Raw genomic sequence first — 23,583 nt, 5'->3', positions numbered from 1 at the left:
GATTCTCTTGTGTATCTCCGGCGCTAGGCTAACAGCATGTGTCATCTGCACTCAGGGGGCGATACGCGACATAAAACAGGCCCTTTTCCTTTTTTTCTCTCCAACCGAGCCCCCCTGTGCAGCTCCCCTGAAGTTTTAACACACATCCCGCAGAGAGCACACTGGAGATACTGCGTCTAGGACTGCCCGTTCCTGCCCTTAAAGTGCCTCCAATCACCAGTGCCAGCCTCGCGCTCAACACTCGCCGTCAGAGAGGCCAGAGAGGCTGAGCTCCATTTGATCCATTAGAGGACTATTTTAGTCCCATGGCTGGAGATAATGTCCACTGTTCGGGCCAGAAAGAGAGGCTGTTGAGGGAAAGGCCGGCGATATCACGGAGATGGAGCCTCATTTAAGGGGTGGGGGCAGTGATTTGACCCTGAATGGGGCGGAGGGGGGTTTTAATACCGAGCTGATTATAATGCCTTCTGAATAACGGTTACCTTCGGCCCCCAATCTGTTGGGTCGCCGACTTTTTCTCTGCATCTTCCACCCTGTTTCCTTCCATTCAGGTATTTTATTTTCACGCACAAGTGAACATTTTACACATTTGGTTTTGCATGCAATATATATGATCCGCTCCAGTGCACCGAGGCTTTGTTGAAACATTAATGGACACTTGAAGATTACCAATACGCTGTGTTTCCAACATCGGTTGCAGAAATGTCAGACAGGAGAAATTAAAGTGCTCTAAAAGTATCCTGAGCTTGTTACTGCCCAAACCGGGAACATGTTGTTCCAGCGCTCTGTAAAAACACAGGGGATAATTTGACACGCATTACGAGAGAGTTCGGCAACAGCTGAAAAATCAGTTGTCAGAACAAACAGAATTGTTCATCAGTATGAGACAGGGAGACAAGACACTGTGAACTGAAACAACAACATGCTGTGGCTACAAACACCCAAACCTAAAGGCCTGTTCACACCAAGGACAATAACTATAACAATAAAGATATGCTTTTAAAATTCATTGCAAATTTAAAAGAATAGCAGAGTACACTATGACTATAATGATAACGACACAGAGGAATACATTTTTTCCTGCTGATGAACGATAAAAACATGTACCACCAACTAGAACCAATGGTGCTTTAAAGAGCTCAAGCATTTAAAGCATCAGACAACAAAACTGCAGCACAAGCTTATATGAAACAGAACGATTTCGTCCTCTGGTGTGTTATCATTATAGTTATCTTTATAGATATGGATATATGGATTTGTAGTATACTAAGTATGAAATAAATGTATTTTAAATACATTTTGGTATAGGTTTTTTTCACTAGGGATTCTGACTTTTTCGCTCAGAATTGTGATATAAATTGTGATATAATGCGAGTTATAAAGTCAGAATTGCATGATAGTCACAGTTGTGAGTTATGAAGTCAGACTTTATGGAAGACTTTGTAACTTGCAATTCTGACTTATTTTCTCGCAATCACAAGTTTATATCTTGCAATTCTGACAAACTCGCAATTGCAAGTTATAAAGTTCAATTCTGAGAAAAAAGCAATTACCTTTTTTTTTTTTCAGAGGCGGAAACAAGCTTCCATAGCAATGCCATTGATACGTATGGAAATGCTAATAGGAATGAATATGAATGCTAAAGCTAATGCTACAGTCCTCCTTGGTTTGGACTGCCTTCTGAAACACCTACTTTTAAAATGTTTTTTTTTTTAACCAGAACGTAAAGGCTGAAGAAAAAATGTAGGGCCCTCACACCAGTAAACACATCATCAGAGAAGAGATGCAGCTGCAAGAGGGAGGGAAGTTATTTTGATTACTAAGACACATTAATATTAATAAAATACCGTGCACAGAAACATATTTATAATAAACACTGCAATATTCCATAAAAAAAAAAAATCTTTTTTTTTTCATGGTGACTTAAAACTAATTCTGTAAAACTCCCATCCTCTCCAGCAAAAGCACTGGTTTCCTTACATCAAACAAGTGTGGTTCAACAGGTAGCCATGACAACTCCGAAACTGATGCATCACAGGACTGTTGGATCTGTCAGAACGACTTCAGAGCTTAAATTGAGAGGTAGACTATGAAATCTGAGTCAAGGGAGGAAGATTCAGAAAATACAACAGCAGAACATTCAATTGCTTCTGAAATAAAGGGAGCGATTGAGTCTTTTCCTCATCAGACAAATGAAACATCAAAGGTGCGAGAGCAATAAAAGTGAGCATCACAGAGAGAGCTGAAACAGCCTGTCCGGAGAGGAGCCATCAGCACAATTAATGCTTTCAACACCCTGTTTGACAGCACGGATCGAAGACAAATGTGAATAACGCCTGACTGCATCGGAACACAATGCATTTTCATCACAACACTTTCAGATGAACTCACTGAGCCGGTACACCCACACACACTGAAGTTCTCAAACTTCATCTTGGATTGAAACCACAGAAGACGGTCTCCTTATAGCAGCCTTTGAGATTTAAAATGCTAATGATATGCATATGTAGCGGTGTGTTAAATCCCGACAAGAAACGCAGCAGCATATGGCGATGTTTGCTTATTGCTCGAATGATCTCTTTATTAGCGTTTATATTGGAATTGATATCCGAGGCCATAGTGCGTGACTGATTACGTGTCCCAAGAACAGACGCTCTGTCAGGGCGGTCTCTTATAATGGATATTGGATAGATACAATTTGCTCCAACAACATCACAACAAACCCCTCCAATCCCAGAAGCAATTAAATCCCAGATCTCAAGAGAGACCAGCGCGGGTCTGTGCCGTAGTTTGCAATATTTCCATTGAAATTATTTTTCGTGAGGTGACCCCACTGTTTGTGAGAGTAGACAATCTTCCAGTCCCGTCATGTCAACGGCGTCCTGGAAAACCTCAAGAGTCTGCAGGCTTTTAGTCGTGATGGCGTTTGGGAATTCTAGCCTTCTTCTCCGCATGCTAATGCTGAGTTTTCCCTCTCTTCACAACCCAGATCAGAATGAATCAATCCCATGGTGCAATCTGTGGTGGATGGGGCCAGGTTGCCGTGAGGCCTAATTGGTTTTCATCCCTTTAATAAAAAACTCAACGTGTGCCCGGCAATGGGAACTCGAGCCTGGACTCTCTGGATCGATATGAATGCCTACACAGCATGCTTTTCCCACCATCTATTTAATTATTCACTGCGGCCGGCGACCCCTCCAGGGCTTTCCGGGGAATGTCAGAGGTAGGGATGCAGAGGCAGGCCAGGCTATTGCAGGATCACTGTGGCGTCCCACTCTCTGGAGGAGGAACGTGACACCACATCAATGATACAGCTCACAGAGAACCACATTAATTGGATAGTTCGCTCAAAAATAAACTCACCCTCATGTCCTGTACATTTTTGAGGGATTCGTTAACATTACCCTCAGTTAAAGGGTTAGTTCATCCAAAAATGAAAATTAGTCCATGATTTACTCACCCTCAAGCCATCCTAGGTGTATATGACATTCTTCTTTCAGACGAATACAATCGGAGTTATATTTAAAAATGTCCTGGCTCTTCCAAGCTTTAAAATGGCAGTGATCGGCCATCAAAGTGCATCCATCCATGATAAAAGTAAATCCACACGGCTCATGGGGGTTAATAAAGGCCTTCTGAAGTGAAGCGATGCGTTCGTGTAAGAAAAATATCCATATTTAAAACTTACTAGCTAAAATAACTAGCTTCTGGCAGACGGCCGTACGCATCGGTTTACGGCGAAAGAGTAACACTAGATCTTGACGCATTATATTTTTTTATATAACTCCGATTGTATTCGTCTGAAAGAAGAATGTCATATACACCTAGGATGGCTTGAGGGTGAGTAAATCATGGGCTAATTTTCATTTCTGGGTGAACTAACCCTTTAACTGCATTGCAGTGTTGAATCAACACTGAACTGCCTTGAGCTGAATAATTACACTACTGTCTACTTTAGGGCTGAATTGAACTCTGTTTACATCACTAATCATTATTTTCCTTTATCACTGTGATGCTGCTTTGAAGCAATCTGTATTCTATTGCCCAATGTAAGTTTATGTTAACTAATGCATTAAAGGATTAGTTCACTTCAGAATTAAAATTTCCTGATAAATACTCACCCCCACATCATCTAAGATGGTCATGTCTTTCTTTCTCGAAAAGAAATTAAGGTTTTTGAAGAAAACATTCCAGGATTTTTCTCCATATAGTGGACTTCAGTGGGGTCCCACGGTTTGAAGGTCCAAATTGCAGTTTCAATGCAGCTTCAAAGGCTCTACACGATCCCAGCCGAGGAATAAGGGTCTTATCTAGCCAAACCATCGGTCATTTTCCAAAGAAAAACATAATATATATACTTTTTAACCACAAAAGCTCATCTTGCACTAGCTCTGCGATGTGCCACACGTTACGTAATCATGTTGAAATCTAATTTTCTCCAACTTCAAAATCGGGGGTTTTTTTTGTTTTGAAAATGACCGATCGTTTAGCTAGATAAGACCCTTATTCCTCGGCTGGGATCGTGTAGAGCCTTTGAAGCTGCATTGAAACTGCAATTTGGACCTTCAAACTGTGGGACCCCACTGAAGTCCACTATATGGAGAAAAATCCTGGAATGTTTTCCTCAAAAGTTTATATCTCGTTCACATTCATTGCATGAAAAAGAGCAACCAGGACATTCTTTAAAACGGTGGGTCTCAACTGGTTTGGCCATGGGACCCACAATTTCCCATGGTAATTAAGCCGCAATGCAATTTTTTTTTGGAATTTGACCTAATTGGTAATATATATATATATATATATATTAGTTAAATAGCAGTTCCAAATTAGTTTTTGTTAGTACAATAACGTTAGTAAGTTGGTATGAGCCACCACAGTATAAATATTTAAAAATATACAAAATAACACAAAGAGAAAATAAAGTGTCACATTACCATTGGTGAATACACAATACTAACATGAACTGTTAATGAAATGTATGGAAACTGCTTACCTGCATGCAAATCCTTCCCAGCTAACACACAACGTACCAGTTACGTAATTTTAGGTACTTTTTGGTCATTTTATGACTTACTAATTGACAACATAACTATGCATGCTCATTATTTCTTTTGAGCTTTATTTATAATGAAGTGATATAAAGCACGCGCCCCCGCATTTGCTGATGCAATCGAAGAGCTCAGTATAACGGCTGACAGGACAGTGAAGTTTGTTTTTCTGTGGTGAGAGAATTTTTCTTGTAACAAGTTAGAAAAAAGAAAAAAAAAGAAAAAAAATTAGAATAATGACACTGACATATAGCCTGACACAGGGCCGTAGGCAGGGCTTTATTATCACAGACCCAAATTTGAGGTGGTTAGGGGGATTCTGGCTCCCCTGAGAACATTTTGATTTCTCTGATCTACATATGTGAATTTCAAGATGTTTGAAGGCCAAAAAGCTGGATAAGAAATAGCTGTCAGTGGGTAGTAGATTATTTGTCAATCCCTGCTCTCTCCTCCATCATTCTTTCTTTTTCTCTCAGTCTCTGCCTTTCCCCTTCCTAAAGCTGAGCTTTGACTGATAGTCTTTTCATTTTTATCTGTGTCAGTGAAGAAAGTAAACATATAGGGTCGACTGATATTTAGCCTATATGAATCATAATCAAATTAAGTTAGTTTACTGAAGGTTACCAATGCTAGATAAATAAGTTTACTTAATTCATTCACAATATGTACACATTCATTTCTTGTCTCCTCGCATTGACAGTTACTAATATTGCATTACATGAATCACGAAAATTATATAATTATCCTAAATCACCTGTCAAATATGAAATGTTTAGTTTAGCTACTTACATCTTATCTTGCACTTTCTGACTGTCAACTGAAGTTGCGCTGGAATTTGCGCTCCGCAGCTTCTGTGAACATAAAGCCGCCTACTTTGATTTGATTGGAACACTTCCTATTAGGGCTGGGCGATATGGACCAAAAGTCATATCCCGATATATTTAGGCTGAATATCGATATACGATATATATCCCGATATTTTTTCTGCAAAGTGAGAGCAAATGTTCAGTCAAAGTCAAAGCCAAACATGACGTCACAAGTAGTTTTATTGAAACCAGCTATTTCAGTGAACAGTTGCAAAATCAAATTAATAAATTATAAACAGGTTTCTTTACCTTAGGGCTGCACCGATTATGACAAAAATCATAATTGCCAATTATTCCCTTGGAATTGTAATTGTGATTTATTAATTATGATTATCAAAGTTTACATTGAATATATATAAAAAAAATTGTGTAAACATGTTATAATTTGCTTATATATAGCCTACATATATATAGGCAAATTATAACACGTTTACACAAAATTTGTTAACACACACACACACACACACACACACACACACACAAGTACTGTCCCCCTTTACTTAACATAAATTGTAAAAATATGACTAGTAAAGACTAGTAGGCTACTAATAAATAAACAGTAGGCCTATGCTAAAGCTATTAAATAGCAGACCCAAACTAGTTTTTGTTTATACAATGTGGTATGAGCCACTACAGTCATTTAAAAATATAAAAAATAACACAAAGAAAAATAAAGTAAACGACAGTTACCATGGTGAATACACAATATTAACAATAACTGTTAATGAAACATGGAAACTGCTCAGGTGAATAGAATTAAAAAAATCATACCAGCATTACTTTTATTTCGTGTAATTTACAACGTAACGGCGTTGCATGCTCGTATAGTTTCTTTTGCACTTTATATAGCCTACAGTGAAGCGATACACAGCGCGCGCGCCGCCGCATTTGCGCGTGCAATAGAAGAGTGTGCGCTCCGAGCACAGTATAACGGCTGACAGGACAAGAAAGTCCGTGTTTCTGAGGTGAAAAACTTTATTTCAGCGTACACTTATGTCACTGCCTGTTAGTTCCTATTGTGCTGGGTTTTCTGAAGTAGTCATGATTCGCCTCTCATAACATAACATGCTCTAAACACGCGCGCAGAGTGGAAGGAGGGGCGGACTATTTGAAAATTTGAACTATATCGATATATGCGATATGGTCTAATTCCATATCGCATTTCAAAATATATCGATATATTTTTTATAACGATATATCGCCCAGCCCTACTTCCTATAACACCTGGTGTACTCGTTACATCGCAAGAAGAATGGCATCTACGCTAATGTTAGTCTTTCTGTTTATTTCGAGGTTTACTGTAATCAGCCGGATCCAGGCCATGTCCAGACCAGATGGAGGACCTGCACCTAGACACGACCACAACGCATGATGTAGTCAGCCGGATCCAGGCCATGTCCAGACCAGATGGAGGACCTGCACCTAGACACGACCACAACGCATGATGTAGTCAGCCGGATCCAGGCCTTGTCCAGACCAGATGGAGGACCTGCACCTAGACACGACCACAACGCATGATGTAGTCAGCCGGATCTGGGCCGTATCCAGACCTGATGGAGGACCTGCGCCTAGACACGACCAAAACGCATGATGTAGTCAGCCGGATCCGGGCCGTGTCCAGATCAGATGGAGGACCTGCGCCTAGACACGACCAAAACGCATGATGTAGTCAGCCGGATCCGGGCCGTATCCAGACCTGATGGAGGACCTGCGCCTAGACACGACCACAACGCATGATGTAGTCAGCCGGATCCAGGCCGGATCCAGATCAGATGGAGGACCTGCACCTAGACACGACCACAACGCATGATGTAGTCAGCCGGATCCGGGCCGGATCCAGACCACAGTGTTTCCCACACATAGACTAATAGACTAAAACAAAAAAAACTTTTTTACGTTGCCTTATCTTCTCTGAAAAGCGTTCCGCCCATTCAGCTGACATAAAAAACACTTTCAATAAACAAAACAAAACCTATCCAATGATGAAATGTTTTCTGTGTTGACAAATCTTGTGCGATGTCCTAACTGCCGGGATAATCACACAAACGCGTACAAGTCCGCTAATGACACGTCCGATTCGCGAACTAATGACTCCTTTGAACCGATTCCATTTAATGAATGGTTAAAACAACTGATCTGTCCAACACTGAATCGGTGTATAACAAATCGGTAACACTTTACAATAAGGTTCCATTTATTAAACTCTAGTTAACTAGATCAGTTAACATTAACTATTAATAAGGTGTGAATCATTTTTGATTAATATTTAATATAATTAAGTTCTGTGTAACGAATTATTAACGAAGGATGTACGAATGAACTCAATTAATGACTTTTTACGACAAAAATGAACCCTCGCTGAACTTAACTAAGATGGACTGTGATGCTATTTTCTTCTAGAAACAAACCTTGCTGCATTATTTTCCTGTTATCTCTGTAAAGCTGCTTTGGAACAATCTGTATTGTAAAAAGTGCTATATAAATAAAGGTAACTTGACTTGACTTGATTGGTCATCTCAAATATTTTGACATTGACGAGTGGTGACAGACCGCAGAGGCAGCTCAGATGAGAAGATCTTGGTGCTGTGAAATATCCTTCCAGTTAGTACTATTATGCAATTATTTCACAACATTTATTATCGCCTATACACCTCTTTGACTGCACACTCCGCGACCCACTCAAAGCGGTTCTGCGACCCACTGAAGAGAAACATTGCTTTAAAATATCAGCTTTTGTGTTCGACTGAAAAAAGAGAAAGTACATTGATGCGAGTCACTTTGGAAAGAGTTTGGTTCTGGTTCTTGAGTCTGGTTCTTGTCAACTATCCCACTGATGCAGAGCTGGTCGTTTCTCTTGGGTCGTCTCAGCACTGCAGCTCTGAATGCTTAGAGAATGAGGCATGGGTCGCAGAACAGTAGAAGTGCACCAAAGCATCTCTACAACACCTGCCAAGTGCTTTCCAGCACAGTGTCTTCAAAGTGAGCCCCAGCTCTCTGTAGAACGCTTGTCATGTCTTTTCCTCCAAGCTTTTCTTTCCATGAATCTGTTTTAAGGGTCCCAGCTACTCTTATTTCGGCTCTACAACCCCCTATTTCCCCATTTTTGCTGCCTCTCGTCTTTCTGCTTCCCTCTTTCTCACTCACTCACTCTGTCACATATCTTCAGCCCAGTCTCATTAATAACACATTCTTGTGAACTGAAATTCTATCTTATATAAATGAAAAACAGAAACAGAAAAAAGTGCTCTACTCAAATGCTTTTATCTGAGCAATCTTTACAGAGTGTGAACTACACCGTGGAGCCGCTGCGCTTTGCAGGATTGTTAGAGATTTTTTGTTCTGACCATGACACTGCTGAATCACGTTCAATGGAAGTGACTGCCAGCGTAATCCTGAGCAAACAGATCAGATCTGTCCTCGATTTTACAGCCAAAGCCAAGCCCACACAGTCGTTCTCTAAAGCAAAATGCGATATTTGGTTTTGATGATCATTTTTCCCCCACCAGCTTTAACCTACTTAAAAAAACTTGCTGAAGAGTCACGTGCACTTGAGAGCAGTCCTGCTTACTCACTAATGCAATGTTCTGGGTTCAATATACTCAAGCTCCAATCACAGCATCTGTGTAATGCTGTCAGTTACAACACACGACAATATGAACCCACACTGTATGGCAGTCTAAGGCCCGGTTTCACAGACAGGGCTTAGATTAAGCCAGGATTAGGCCTTAGTTCAATTAGAACATTTAAGTAGCTTTTATAAACGAGCATTAGAAAAATGCATTACTGGTGTGAACCTTGAGATGGCACTGACATATTTTAAGATATATCAGTGCAAGTTGCTTTCAGTTAAAACAGCTCAAACATGCATTTTAGTCTGGAACTATCTTAAAATCAATAATTGTATCCCTTAAAACTCATCTTTGATCATCAAAATGACACATTTAAAAAAAATTTGCTTGAAAAAAAGAATTCTTCATGGCTTAAAATAGCTTGAGTGTAACTCGACACCCTTGCATCATTTAGTATACATAGTTCTATGAATATGCAAATTAGCCCCGCCTCACTCACTCACTCAGCTCAGAGATCCACTGGCTGACGATCACACGTTGATCTGATTGGTTACAAGGTAGTTTGTGACGTCAGAAACACCAGTGATTTCAAACCGTGTTTTTGAGACTGTCTTTGGTTCACTGCAGTTTTAAGGAGAAAATCGACTTATGGATTTACATATGGTTTGTCTTAAAGCATATTAAAAACACATTAAAAGCTTGATTTTCACCACAGGGGGACTTTAAGCCTTGTCTGTGAACATTAAGAAAACAACATTAAGAAAATATGACCACATATATTGGACATTATATGTGATAACATGAGACAAATTGAAATAAATAAATAATAATCAGTCACCAAACTCGTCCATGGCATTTTTCAACCAAGTGAAGCTGGTAACCACGGTAACCTTTGCATGATGCCTGCAAGCATTATGCTAGTAACACATAACCAGAAGTTCAGGGATAAATGACATGATGTCATTGAATCTATTAAAAAATATTTTTATACAATTTGTATAATTACGCAATTTATACGTACTGTACAAAGATGCAAATATGCTTCTTATATGATGATCATGCTATTATTTTTTCCCCACAAAAATGAAATTCATTCATAATGAAAAAGCCAGAAATGAAGTAGTCTGACAATACTGTAAAATCAAGTTAAGTTTAGGTTGTAAAAAGTCATGTAGTGTGATTACCTAAAAACTTAATGATATTTATGATTTAAAAGTTCATGATATTTGTACAGTAAAACATTTTTTTTTAGTTTTAAGAAAATTATTCAGATGTGTAAACTCGCATGCATGCAAGGTTTAAGGAAAATGTTTTACATTGTAACATCACGTCATATTTTTACGATCATTAAATTTTACATTTCAAACTGAACACAGAAAACCATTTGACTACAAATAGTACATTTCTGTGCTTTAATCTCAATTTTTCAAAAGAAGCCTATTTTGCAAAATATGTAAATAATTTACGTAAGTGCATTAATAAACATACAAGCTTCACATTTCTGCTTTTACCCCCTTCAAGATGCATGTACGAGTCCAAATCATTATCAGTGGTAATAACAGCATGTCACAGACGCTGTTGATTGAGCTTCATCTGTTTTAAAGCAAGAACGTTACTTTAAATCATTATTGAGAGTTTTAAGAGAAATATGAACTATATATCGCAAATTCATACCTTATTATAAGTGGAGCTAATGTTCATCAAGTTTTCCCAAACGTACATTTCATAAATGCGTCTCTAGACTCCTACATCCCTGAATGAGGGCTTTTTTTCTATCGAGAAGCACAAGAGTTACTCCTACATACTGTGTGCAATATTTCTCAGGTTTTGGTAAGAAAGTGACTAATAAATGTCTGAGTACTTTGAATAAAACTCAGAATAAAGAAACAGTACTTGAGGCTTGAGAGCTCCAGCAGTGCAGTTGAAGCCTTGTTTGAAATCTCACCCGAGAAGCCAAGACGTCAGGCTGCCAACGCTTTTAAAAAAAATAATGTGTTTTTTTGGCAACTATGGCTCCATAAAGAACATTTAACATCCATGGAGCCTTTCCATAGCACAAACGGTTCTTTAGATTGTTAAATTGTTCTTTATACTAAGAAGGCATTGCTTTGAACTCTTTTTTTAAAACCTTTATAATTCAGAGTGAGGGACTAACTAAGAGAAAACTAGATGTAGTGTCACAAATCTAATCCTGAACTCAAATGCAATGGACAGAATAGAAACTCTGACTGAGGTGCAAAAATGCACAAGTACAACCATTAAAATTCGAAAGCATCCCAACTGGCCACCGTGCAAATCCAAGCAAATTTAAATCAATCCAAAAATAATAGAAAAGGTTTTAGCATGTTCCTAACAGCGCTGGTGTTCAACAGCTGTACCCAGCATGCTCTGCCTTGGCATGTGCATTGGTTCTAATAAAGCAAAACCTAATGGAGCTAATCCATCATCAAGCTAGGGAAAACAAGGCGACGGCTCACGTGATGAGCCCCGTCAGAGAGCATATGTTGCCCAAAATGAAAACTACCACTGCTGCCAACCGAAATGACACGTTTCAACAAGCAGATTGGTTGAGACACAACCAGAGCCTCGACCACAAAAAAAAAAAAAAAAAATCAATTATTCGAACACTCTCAACGCTAATGAGGCATTCCATGTGTGCTTCGATATCACCTCAGCCCTTGGTTCAATTAGTATGTAACATCTGGATTAGTCTCGGAGTCATTTTAATTGGATTAATATAAATGGCACTAAATGAGCAACAAGGACATTATGTGGCATTTAGTGCCTCTTGTGTCATTATAGGAAAAAAAAGAGACATTTGAATTGCCCTTCTTCAAATATTCAGATATTTTTGAATGGAGTATTGCATTATTTAGATGAGTAAAATTGTTAGTCATTGAATGTAAAGTGGCTTTAGAAATCTATTGTTTTATTTCCATAAACTTTAAGAGGTTCTTGACGAGCTCTGATGGTGTAGAAAAATTCCTTTATACAGAATTTATGTCAGGGAAATGCCAATTTTCTTGTGTCATTATTATTTGTATTTAATTAAATTTGATGTATTGATATAATGTATATTTTTACTTAATTCATCTAGTACTTAAATTATACATTAATATTTTTAATTAATTCATATTAAACTTTAACTTAAAGTGACAGCCCTACTTTACAGAATATGTTATATAATTAAGTGATATAATTCATTAATTAATATTAAATTACCATTAAATTGACAGCCCTATTAAAGAAAAAGAAAAAATATTACAAATAGGATTTTATTTTTCTTATTTTCTTTAAATTATTTTAAAATTAAATAATGTAGTTCAACTAATATTAAGTGAGCACATTAAATTGACAGCCCTATAAAAAATGAAATATTTTTTTATTTAAAAACATTAAGAAGACTTATTGCAGTGTGGACGACTTTTCAATGAACGAATTCTGAAACATCAAATCTTTCCTTGAAGGGATTTTTTTTAAAGGTTCTTTCAAAGAAAGAAAGAAAGAAAGAAAGAAAGAAAGAAAGAAAGAAAGAAAGAAAGAAAGAAAGAAAGAAAGAAAGAAAGAAAGAATTAAGTTTTTTTTTTTTTTGGTTTGGTTTGAGTGAACTTTCCTTTCAATTAGCAAGATTTCTTTTCTGAAATACTTTCCCTAAGTTTAAATGAGCTGAACCTCATCACTGGTTTTAAACCCAATGGTGTCAAACTCCTTTCATCCACCAGTAATTTAATTATAACTTCAGAGACTCATTATGAGACTATCTTTCCTGTATTCCAGACCAGAACTGTCTTTTTGGTAGTCTTGAGAAAGTCTGCATATAAAAGCAGGTCCCTCTATGCTCCACTAGCCAGGTGTGTGTGTGTGTGTGTGTGTGTGTGTGTGTGTGTGTGTGTGTGTGTGTGTGTGTGTGTGTGTGTGTGTGTGTGTGTGTGTGTGTGTGTGTGTGTGTGTGTGTGTGTGTGTGTGTGTGTGTGTGTGTGTGTGTGTGTGTGTGTGTGTGTGTGTCGAGACAGATGGAAGCACAGGGGCGTCCCACTTTACCACACACATCCAATTCTGCCACCGCAATCGGCATTCCTTTCAGTTCCGCAGTCTTCACGCTGGGCCCGGAGCAGTTATCAGCTCCAGAAAGGGTCCACGCTGCCAGTCACGTCTGGGCAATTTAGCCACAAAGAACAGGAGGCAGATCCTTTTTTTTCTTTTTCTTTTTTTGATAGAGAAAGAAAAGAGATCCTGCACATGAGTCAAAGGCAGATGGAACAGAGGAAGCCAAGTGGATAGCAGAGAAATAGAAAGATGTGTGAGGAAGGACCTCGTGTTCGTCACACATTAAGGAGCCATTAGTGATTCAGAACAATTAGCACAGACTATGCGAGGAAGTTCACAAGTCATTAAACCTATAAAGTCTGGTTCACATTGCAGTTTATTCTGGCCAAGAGCCACCAACACAGGAAGAAAAGTCCAAAACCAATTACAATTCTGAGTTCTGTAGTGGATGAATCTGAAATTGATGATACCATTATAGATAATTATATTGTTGCATAAAAACTCGTAACTTCTTAATACAACAGCAATCTCCACTTTAAAGCGTAACTCTTGCCAAAATGCAACCTAGGGTCTTTTTGTTAATCTACCCGAGGCAAACTTTCGTTTAAAAGCATAATTAGGATGGAAACGCCACTTTTAAGTTTGACCGTATTTCCGTTTTCGGTCAAATTTCCTTTTGAATGGGAGTGATTGGGGCACTTCTATGATAGCATCAAAAATGGCTATTTTTAAAACACTAAGAAGGCTCGACACAACATGAAACTGTGCTGGAAGTCTCACCAGGGGCTCTACACATGAACTCCAGCATTGACAACATTGTTTGTGTACACAGAGTTTACTAAAAAGAAAGATTTTGATCAACTCACAGTAGCTGTGTCCGCCGGCGTTTTGACAGTCAAAAAAAGTCGATCTCGATGAAAATAATAGTTTGGGGGGGGTACTGAAAAAAAATTAATATAATATAATGTTAGCCTATCCAAAATTGTATGTATTTAAATGCAGTATTACCAACAATTCAGGAAATAATCTAATGAAATACGATTTTCAAACCCTCACTCCCCATTGGGCTGTACCATTTCTCCGGTACGTTCAGACTGTGTTCTTTGCTATGGTTCATTGATATCACTTCACTACCGGGTACGGGTAAAAATGGTTTACCCGGAGGTCTCCCTTCCACTCAGCGGCCACTACCATCGCTGCTGCTTAACTTAAAAACATTAGGCTCTACAATCACACGCCGTAGCAGGAGTTTGTTAGATATACTGACACGGGGAGAGGTTTAATGAGGCGATTTATCATTTTGTGCAATTTCTTTCTTAAATGTCTTAACAAGAGGGAATCTGCATATTCAGGGAATTTCGCATATAGATTAGTGGTTCTCGTGTGTGTAAGCCTATATAAATGGAGAGTGACGTTCCAGTCGAAATAGCTGTACCCCCCGAAGCTCACGGTATAACTCGAGCACTGATGGTAATATTCCTTATATTCACTGTAAAGCCAAGCTTCTAAGCTTTAAAACGACACCTTTTTTTTGTGCTGGTAAACCTACTTCATATTTAAGAGGTTAAGGTTAACGATTAATCGATTAATTGAACGTTAATTTTAAGATCCTCCAGCGGTGAAAATCAAGCTTTTAAGTTGTTTATATGTCTGTGTGGTGTTTTTAATGTGCTTTAAGACAAACCCTGGGCAAATTCATATTTTTCAAGAGTATTTTCTCAAAAACACGGTTTGAAATCGCTGGTGTTTCTGACGTCACAAACTACCTTGTAACCAATCAGATCAACGTGTGATCGTCAACGAGTGGATCTCTGAGCTGAGTGAGTGAGTGGAGGCGGGGCTCATTTGCATATTCATAAAACCACGTATACTAAATGAGGCAAGGGTGTAGCGTTACAGTCAAGCTATTTTAAGGCATGATTCATTTTTATTTTTTTAAGGAAAAAAAAACGTTTGTCATTTTGTTGATCAAAGATGAGTTTTCTGATTCACATTCTGATTCACTGAAAGAAATCGGTCACTCGTTCATGAATCAGATTACTCTACAATCTACTTCTCTGAGAAAAAAGGAGACTACTTGCGTTACAATAGTTACTTAGAATCAAGACTTAAAAACTTAGTAAATAAATACTGATGTTAATAAGATCAAGTTGTGTCCGTACAAAGGCACTTATGTCTCATAGAATCTCATGTCATGTATCTTTCAGTAATAATAATTTAGCACCTGACTTGACATGGATTTATAGAGAATGATTTCTAAAATCACTTAAATGAGAAAATCAGTAGAGTCGAGTGGCTCATGAACACACTCACTAAAAATAATTCACAACAGAGAGGCTCTTCTGCTTCAAATCAAACTGAGGAAAACTCCGGCTCTCTGCCGGCATGGCAACCATGACCGGGAAAATGAACAATTGGATGAAGTTATTTATGGCACCTCTCCCACGTTCATCAGAAAAACCAATAAAAAGCGCCAGTCAGCCATACTGAACAGCTATTTGTGCGAGACGACAATTGCCATGTGTCTGTACATGTAAGAATACAGGGAACAAGGGTCAGACCTCTGAGGATCAGAAAAATCAATGTAGCTTGTGATCATAACATCTCAGGCTGGACTCGTTCTCCGCTGGGTTTCCAGGGTTGTCACCGCCTCTGCTTCGAACACCAATCACTCGCTGATCCTTATCGGCGGCGATGGCCAAAATTCCGCGTCAAGAAATGTTTTTTGCTCTGTTGGCTTGAGTTTGTTCTGGTTTACTTCCTCAGTGCTTCAGTGGACTGCATCTTCATGGCGGATTGTCTGCTGAATCTGTTTTGGTCGTAAGAGTGACTGCAGAATGTGGGCAGGCTTTCAACACTGCTCACCTCAAAGACATCCACTGTGCTTCCAACTCTCTCTCTCCAGTCCTCTTTTTTTTAAATGAAGAGAGTCTTTTTTTCCTAACGGCCCTTCACAGATTCTGCAGAGAGGCTTAAAAGTTTGAAAGCCGCCCACTTGGTTCAGTATTTAGGGCAGAGCGAATCGAAGGAGATATTAAGGGCTACAAATGGGAGTAGTGGAGCGCGAGCGATGCCACCTGACCGTGGAGCGCCATTGTCCTCTGCCCAGCGTAACAGCCTGGATAGACACTGTGTGAAGTGGGAGAAAATAAAGCCAGAGTTCAGGAAACTCTTAGGGGACCTTACACCAAATAGCAGAAGCTTTCAGAAACGATGACATAATATGAGGTCCTGTGAGATGTGAGAATGGAGCATCAGTGCTCGGTGGCTGGTGTAGTGGTTACATCCCCTGGATTATAATCGTAAGGTTCAAACTCCACAAGGGCGATTCATAAATTATCACCATTGGCACAAAGGGCTTGACCTGGGTTTCTCCAGGGGGAATAAGTGTGCTAGAAATATTTAGCATGAAGCTAAATCACCTCATTAGCAGTGTCGGGCAAGCTGATTAAAAAAATATCTAGCTAGCTAAGCTAATCTACTCTAGAAATATCTCAGCTAATTGAAAGCTACTGTTTAGAGAGAAAAAAAACTAGTTACACTACCAACTATTTGGCAGCTTGCAACATTAAAGCTGCATCATGATATTTTCATGTTAAAAATTAGTACGGTAATTTATTCACATCCCTGTTCGTTAAAAATACCCAAAATAGGCAATATCATATCATATATCATCATACATCATATCATATCATATCATACATCAAATGATATCATAATATATCATATAGCTTATCATATATCACATTTCATCACATCACATCATATTGTTTGTAACACAAAACAATTCCAAAACACTTCTGGAGATCTTTTTTAATTAAATTTTTAATTATATTGATATACACGGAGCCCCTAAAGGGACATGGTGGTGGTTAAAAAAAATATGAGATGGGAGGAAAAATAATAACTCAATGCTTTTGCGTTTGCGTCCCCTTGAGAAACTCAGAAAGCTCCGTAGATAAATGCTAAAATATAATATATTTATTATATTTGAATTATACCCAAAACAGGTAAAACATATATTATATTATATTGCTGCTTATGTCTCAGTATAAGTCAACTGCATCATCTGATTTAGTCAAGTGAGCGAGTCATTTATGCTGGAATCACTCCAACTGATATAAACTCAAACTAATATCCAGCGACTTCAGTGATTCAGACTGGTTTGCCTGATCCATTGAAAAGAACCGATTCCAAAGAGTCATTCATTCTCAAATTGGACACTGCTTGTTCTGATTCTAAATAGAGAATACTGAACAAATGCTTCACAATGCTACCTCACTACTTAAATCAATACAATTGCTTTGCTACTGGAAAACAACATGCCTATTGCTTTAATTAGTAAGTTAATTAGCATCCCACTGGTCCCACATCCCACATTTACAGCATTTTGGTGACGTAACTCATATGGACCCACTGTGAAGGGTGAGTTGGGGCAGTTAAGGGGGCTCTTGTCTTGAGGATACTTTTCAACCCTAAAATGACAAATATGTCATCCTATTGTGTTAAAGGATAATTGTCACACATGACACATGAACTCCAGCATTGAGAACATTGTTTGTGTACACAGAGTTTACTAAAAAGAAAGATTTTGATCAAAAAAATTGCGATTTCTGATGCTATCATAGAAGTGCCCCAAGCACTCCCATTCAAAAGGCAATTTGACCAAAAATACGGTCAAACTTAAAAGTGGCGTTTCCATTCTAATTATGCTTTTAAACGAAAGTTTGCCTCGGGTAGATTAACAAAAAGACCCTAGGTTGCAGGTGGCAGGTGACCCTTAGGGTGGTCCTTATTTTTAAAGTCTCCAATTGTCATGCTCTTAACCCTTCAAATTGTTCCTTTATACAAGAAAATACAGCATGCCAATTTTTATGGCAGTAACATAATAATTACTGGTAGCTCAATAGTTTTAAACTTTCTGAGATTTTGATGATTTTCGTAAAAAAACGATCATTTGAATTGGTATTGTACCTGGCTAGTAAAATTCCCAAAAAATCTCCACATATTCCATATGCTCCATATATTCCTAAATATGTATTTTAGAAGCATATCTCAGTTTACTTATTGTAGAAACTAAATCCAAATTAATCCATCCATGACCTGGTTTAGCAGATTTACCTTTCCTGGTGGAATCAATACATATTTCTATTGATGATCACCTTGGTTATTGTTTGAGTTTAGAGCACATTATTTGGTTTAAAAAAAATGACATTACGTTCCTTGAAATTGACCCGGAACTTTGGCCGAATCAAGCAGATTATCAGGAGGCACAGGCAATTATACATGCAATGAAAGAAGTCAATGATCACGCCGAGAGAGGAGTGGCTCTGATTCAAGAATACAATGGCTATCTCACACACTCTGAAGAACAATTGCAGTTTCTCCTTCATGTGGTGGAAGATCACCGACGGATCTATATCCAGACTGCAAAAAGTCAACACTGGCTGCTGAGCATCAGAAATGAGGGATTGTTGAAAACTTTGTGCTTTTTTTGAGATTGTTGTCATGTCAATGTTGCTCTGATTTCAATTAAATGTAGTTCATTTGCAGCAACTTTTAATATTACTTGCATATCACAATAACGCCGCAAAGCTTAACATAGGCAATCTTCCACATGATTGAGCTACCTCTAAATATCATTTTTGTGTCAACATTTTTGCATATTTCCAATTTTGAAGTTAAAAGGAACAGTTTAAGAGGTTAAGACACTAACATTTTGCACAAAAATTTTTTTGACTTGATAAGGACCAGCCTAGTGACCCTAGGTGGCGACAGTTATCCTTCAAGGCTCATTCTCCATGTTCAGCTCCATCTCACTCCCAGTCTATGACTTCTTTTCAAGGGCTCAGATCACTTGTACATGCGCTGTTATCCACGCACAAGCACTGATGAAGATAATTGCGTCACGCAGACAAGGGAAGTATACTTTCAGCTTTATGGACTTCAAGAGAAGGCCAATGAAGCAGTTATGTGTTGCTTTAGATGAAAGCATATCTCTGTCATCAGATCTGATAAATAAAACAGGTTTTTGCCGTTTCCATTGTCGATAGCACTTGAAAAGTCTTGAAACGCTTGTGGTGTAATCTTCCTTCCGCCTTATCCGGCTACAGTAATCCCAGCCTTATCTCGCCCGCCCCGAGCAAGAGAAAAATACGTCACAAGGGTTTTTCTCTGACAGGTTTCTGATGCCTTATCATTGTTACAGGGATTTTAACGAGGGAACCGGTAATTGCTCTAAAATCACAGTAATTACATGCAAAAGACAGGCCGTAATTTTTTTTTCTTCCCAGAATCCAGAGAAGAAGAGTGAATCACCATATCCGTGTGTGGTTTGAGGAGCAGACGGGAGGGGGGAATGGTTTTGAGAGATCTGTCCCCAGGTACACACTGACATTTCACACTGACGCATATCTGTATTGTGATTGGCTGCTGGAAGCGATCAATCAACAAACATCACACGCCCTCCCACAAAACTCAGAGAATATGAAAACTGAGGGAATTCTTTGCATACATTAGTTGCCGTTTATCTCTTGAACAGCATGGGTAATAAACCTGGTACGATCTCTGGTGGCCAGTGAGTCTTATATGCTAGTGGATCTTGCACTGTAAAGATAAAGTATTTACAAAATCATAAAGGAACAATGCAAGGGAGCTACACCCCGGAGAGCACCTGAAAAACATCACAGCGTTCCTCTCGTCTCTCAAAAGTCTCCCGAAAGCAATACAAATCAACACGAGTTTGATCTATGCGCCACATCCCTTTCAAGCTTTTTTTTTGTGGAAAAGATGTTGAATAATTTAATGCTCGCAGTTAAAATCAGGACATGTCTAGTTACAGTAGGTATAAAAACAGTCTTCATAAGCAAGCACTCTTATCTCACAATTATCTGGATTGTATAATGAGCACAAAGTGTTAAACAGGCACCAATTAGAGATTTAGAGTGTTATATGAACAGGAAGAGGAGGGTTTGTGTGTTTTAGATTGCTATTCAAGAAACCAAGTGAATTCTTGAATGTTGCATGAATAAAAATGGTTGGCATTCTGATAACAGGAGTTCCTGAAAAGGAAGTCGCTGTCATATTATGTCCAAAGTCATCATGATGACATATGCACTGAAAGAACAAATCTCATTGATAATAAAAGAGCTTAAATTGAAAGAGTGCCATGTGATCCAAACTCCCATTTACCTTACAAATCGCATTACCGTCACACGACCATTCAGATGTAATGGAGTCTATTTGGCCGGACCTTTGAACGCAAACTTGTTGAAATCCATTATAGATTTCATCTGCTGATCCTTCTGTTCGTCACTCTATGACAACAGCTCTCGGTCAGGCTCTATATATGTGACTGGAATGCCAATTGAGGTCTCTAGGGTAAATGAAGCCCCTGTTTCATGGATCGGATGGAATCACGTTTATGCATGTCGATCCGCACGTCGATCCGCTCCCAGTGCCTGAGGTCATGCTCACCCCATTACCACATTCTACAATCCACTAATTAATTATTACTTTTTAAATAATGGATTATGTGCAGTCAGATGGTCATTAGCGCAAAATAAATACGTATTATATTACATATACATGTGTGCATACCTATCTAAGCATAATGTGCTGTATTAAGCATGCTGGCAGTGGATATAGTGTTATTTTTGTGGCATTCATCGTAACTCCGGGCTTTTAAAGAAAATAAAATGCCGCTATGGATTTCACACTTATTATTAATTGTTATTTCCACTCACAGTTAATCCTCAAAGTGTCACAAAAATCAATATCACCCACTATTTATCACATGTTAGCAATACATGCAGGAAAAAGATAAATGGTCCACAGGTGCAGGCGGCCATAAATCACCTTACAAATGGCTTCTTTCTCTTCCTTTATCTGCAAGTAACTTCAAATCAAGACAAATCATCCTGGCACAAAAATAATTGCACTTATCCATTCCGCAGTGATTCATTTTCATTTAAATGCAATTAATCATCTCTTGGGAATCCGCCTCATGTATCATCACTTACAATGCAATTCAGATTTCATTTTTAAATAATGTCTTTAAGCTTATATTCAACCAGTGAACAAAAGACTGCCACTTCCAGCACACCAACATGAATATTCATACGTGTAACTGGGAAATTCCTGGCGTTTGAATCGGTCACCGTAACACAGCTGATCAGCTTTCTCTTATATTGCATGTTGAGCTGTTATCAGGGTAAACCCACAACATTTTATATGAGACTTGCAAATCAGTAGATTGGGAGGACATTTTACTACTAAATCTTAAAGAAGGTAGTGTTGACTTTACACTGTAAAACATTAAGATAATCTTTTATTGCATGAAGCAATTATGAGAATCTTAATCACAAATGATGATTATGAAATAATCCCAATCATTACACAGGTTTGGGTGGATATAAGGGAAGGACTGCACTGCACAGTGGTATTTTCCATGTGTCTTCTTGAAAGTTATTGAAAATGAGGAACGAGAAAGCTCTATATTTCTAAGGAGCTGCTGGGATCATGTCTGTCTGCTCCTCTTTCAAAACCTCATGAAGGTCCACCAAATTTATGTCAGCCTCCTGACAGGCAGCTCTTTTATCAGTAAAATACAAATCCAGATACGTTTATGCAATTACTACCCAAAACATAAAACAGGTTGATTGGGACACTTTCACAAGTCATCTCAATATCAAAAATGGTTCCAATCACCATGAATTCACCCAATATGTTGCACCAAAAACAGGTAAAGCAGAATACAGATGTAACCCTAGGCTTCACTCTGCATTCATTAGAGAGTGTTTACACAGTCAATCAATCAATGAGTGCAGCTATACAGCTGCTGTGCAACATATAGAGTGTGTGACCATATCGAGCAGAGAATATATAATGAACATGAGAGCAGAGAGAGCAGAGCACATCGTGCATTCATCGCAGATGTTACATCTCGACACATGTGCAGTTACACGTATTCCGACCAAAATAACTGTTGTAACACTGTAAACAAGAAGCATTATGTATTATTGATACTTAGAGGTAACTGTCTCCACCCCACCCATAAACAAAACTTAAAAATTGACCGTACAAATAGGCCTAGAATGTAAAAAAAATTAAATAAAATCCCTAGTCGATTAGACTTAACGCTTTCTTTCAGTGTTATAAACACATGCTTCTTTCTTCATGCTCTATTATCACGTGCAACATCTATTCAGTGCCATTCCCAACAACAGAATGATAGTTTTGGATAACTTCTCTCACTATAAACGTCGTTGATATATTCTGAAAGATGTGTTATTCTAGCAGAGGCGTATGTGGTGATGCACGCGCGTTTCCCCCCTCCAGCTGCGCGCGCTGTCACTCACACCGGACTCCGGGTTTCTTACCTGCACGAAACTGTGATCTCCACTTTGGTGGCGGGGATGTTCCCCGTTAACGGGTCGAACTCGTAGACCGAAGCCATGTCCTCCAGTTTGTCCATGATGTCTCCCTCCATGAGCGCGGGCGGCTCCTCGGGGCAGTTCCACGGCTCGCGCAGCCTGGCCCCGCGGAGGCTGTCACGGTCCCGCTCGGACCAAGCCGGAGTTAACAAGGCCAGGGTATTAATGAAGAGTCCCCCTACAACTCAAGAAACTTGAACTGGGTTGTTAAAGTCGGGGGGGGGAAGTCGCTTTAAACTGTGCTGGAGAATCTGGTGGTCAGCTGGCGTTCATCAGCAGAGAGAGGGAAAGATCTCCTCTGCACATCAAGTACTCTAACATGTGCGCTCGTGAAGAGCATCCAGCCAGCGCGCGCTCCAGCCCTACCCTACTATCTGTTCAACACGCGCATGCGCACTGATGCTCTCTCCGGTGCGTCTGCTTATAGCGGCTTGAATTACACGGCAATGAAAAGCGAATCACAATTATGTTGTGCCAAACTGTATTCTATACATTAAAACAATAAGACACGGGTGTTTGTGTCAATGCTGATTTTACCAAGGAGAGTTCTTGGTCACTAAAGACTTAATTTAATATATATTTCTATTAGCATAATGTTTTATGAAATAGCAGCAATAGC

The 23,583-nt window shown here is 38.9% G+C and overlaps 1 protein-coding gene across 2 annotated transcripts in view; it reads right to left on the bottom strand.

Annotated features, from left to right (window-relative positions):
- The window catches only part of cpne5b (copine Vb), a 213,347-nt gene extending 190,011 nt beyond the window's left edge, over window positions 1-23,336 (bottom strand). Inside the window, exon 1 of one of the 2 annotated variants that reach the window (XM_084394844.1) lies at window positions 22,911-23,336. In XM_084394844.1, the coding sequence (XP_084250970.1) occupies window positions 22,911-23,020 (110 nt within the window). In that variant the 5' untranslated portion in view covers window positions 23,021-23,336. The remainder of the gene's footprint in view (window positions 1-22,910) is intronic. The other variant, XM_084394843.1, reaches the window with a different exon arrangement.
- Window positions 23,337-23,583: the final 247 nt, after the last annotated feature.

The sequence above is a fragment of the Rutilus rutilus genome (assembly GCF_951802725.1).
Source record: "Rutilus rutilus genome assembly, chromosome: 22".
In the NCBI taxonomy this organism is placed as follows: domain Eukaryota; kingdom Metazoa; phylum Chordata; class Actinopteri; order Cypriniformes; family Leuciscidae; genus Rutilus; species Rutilus rutilus.
The sequence above is the reverse complement of the archived record's forward strand: the minus strand, read 5'-3'. Positions and strand labels throughout refer to the sequence as shown.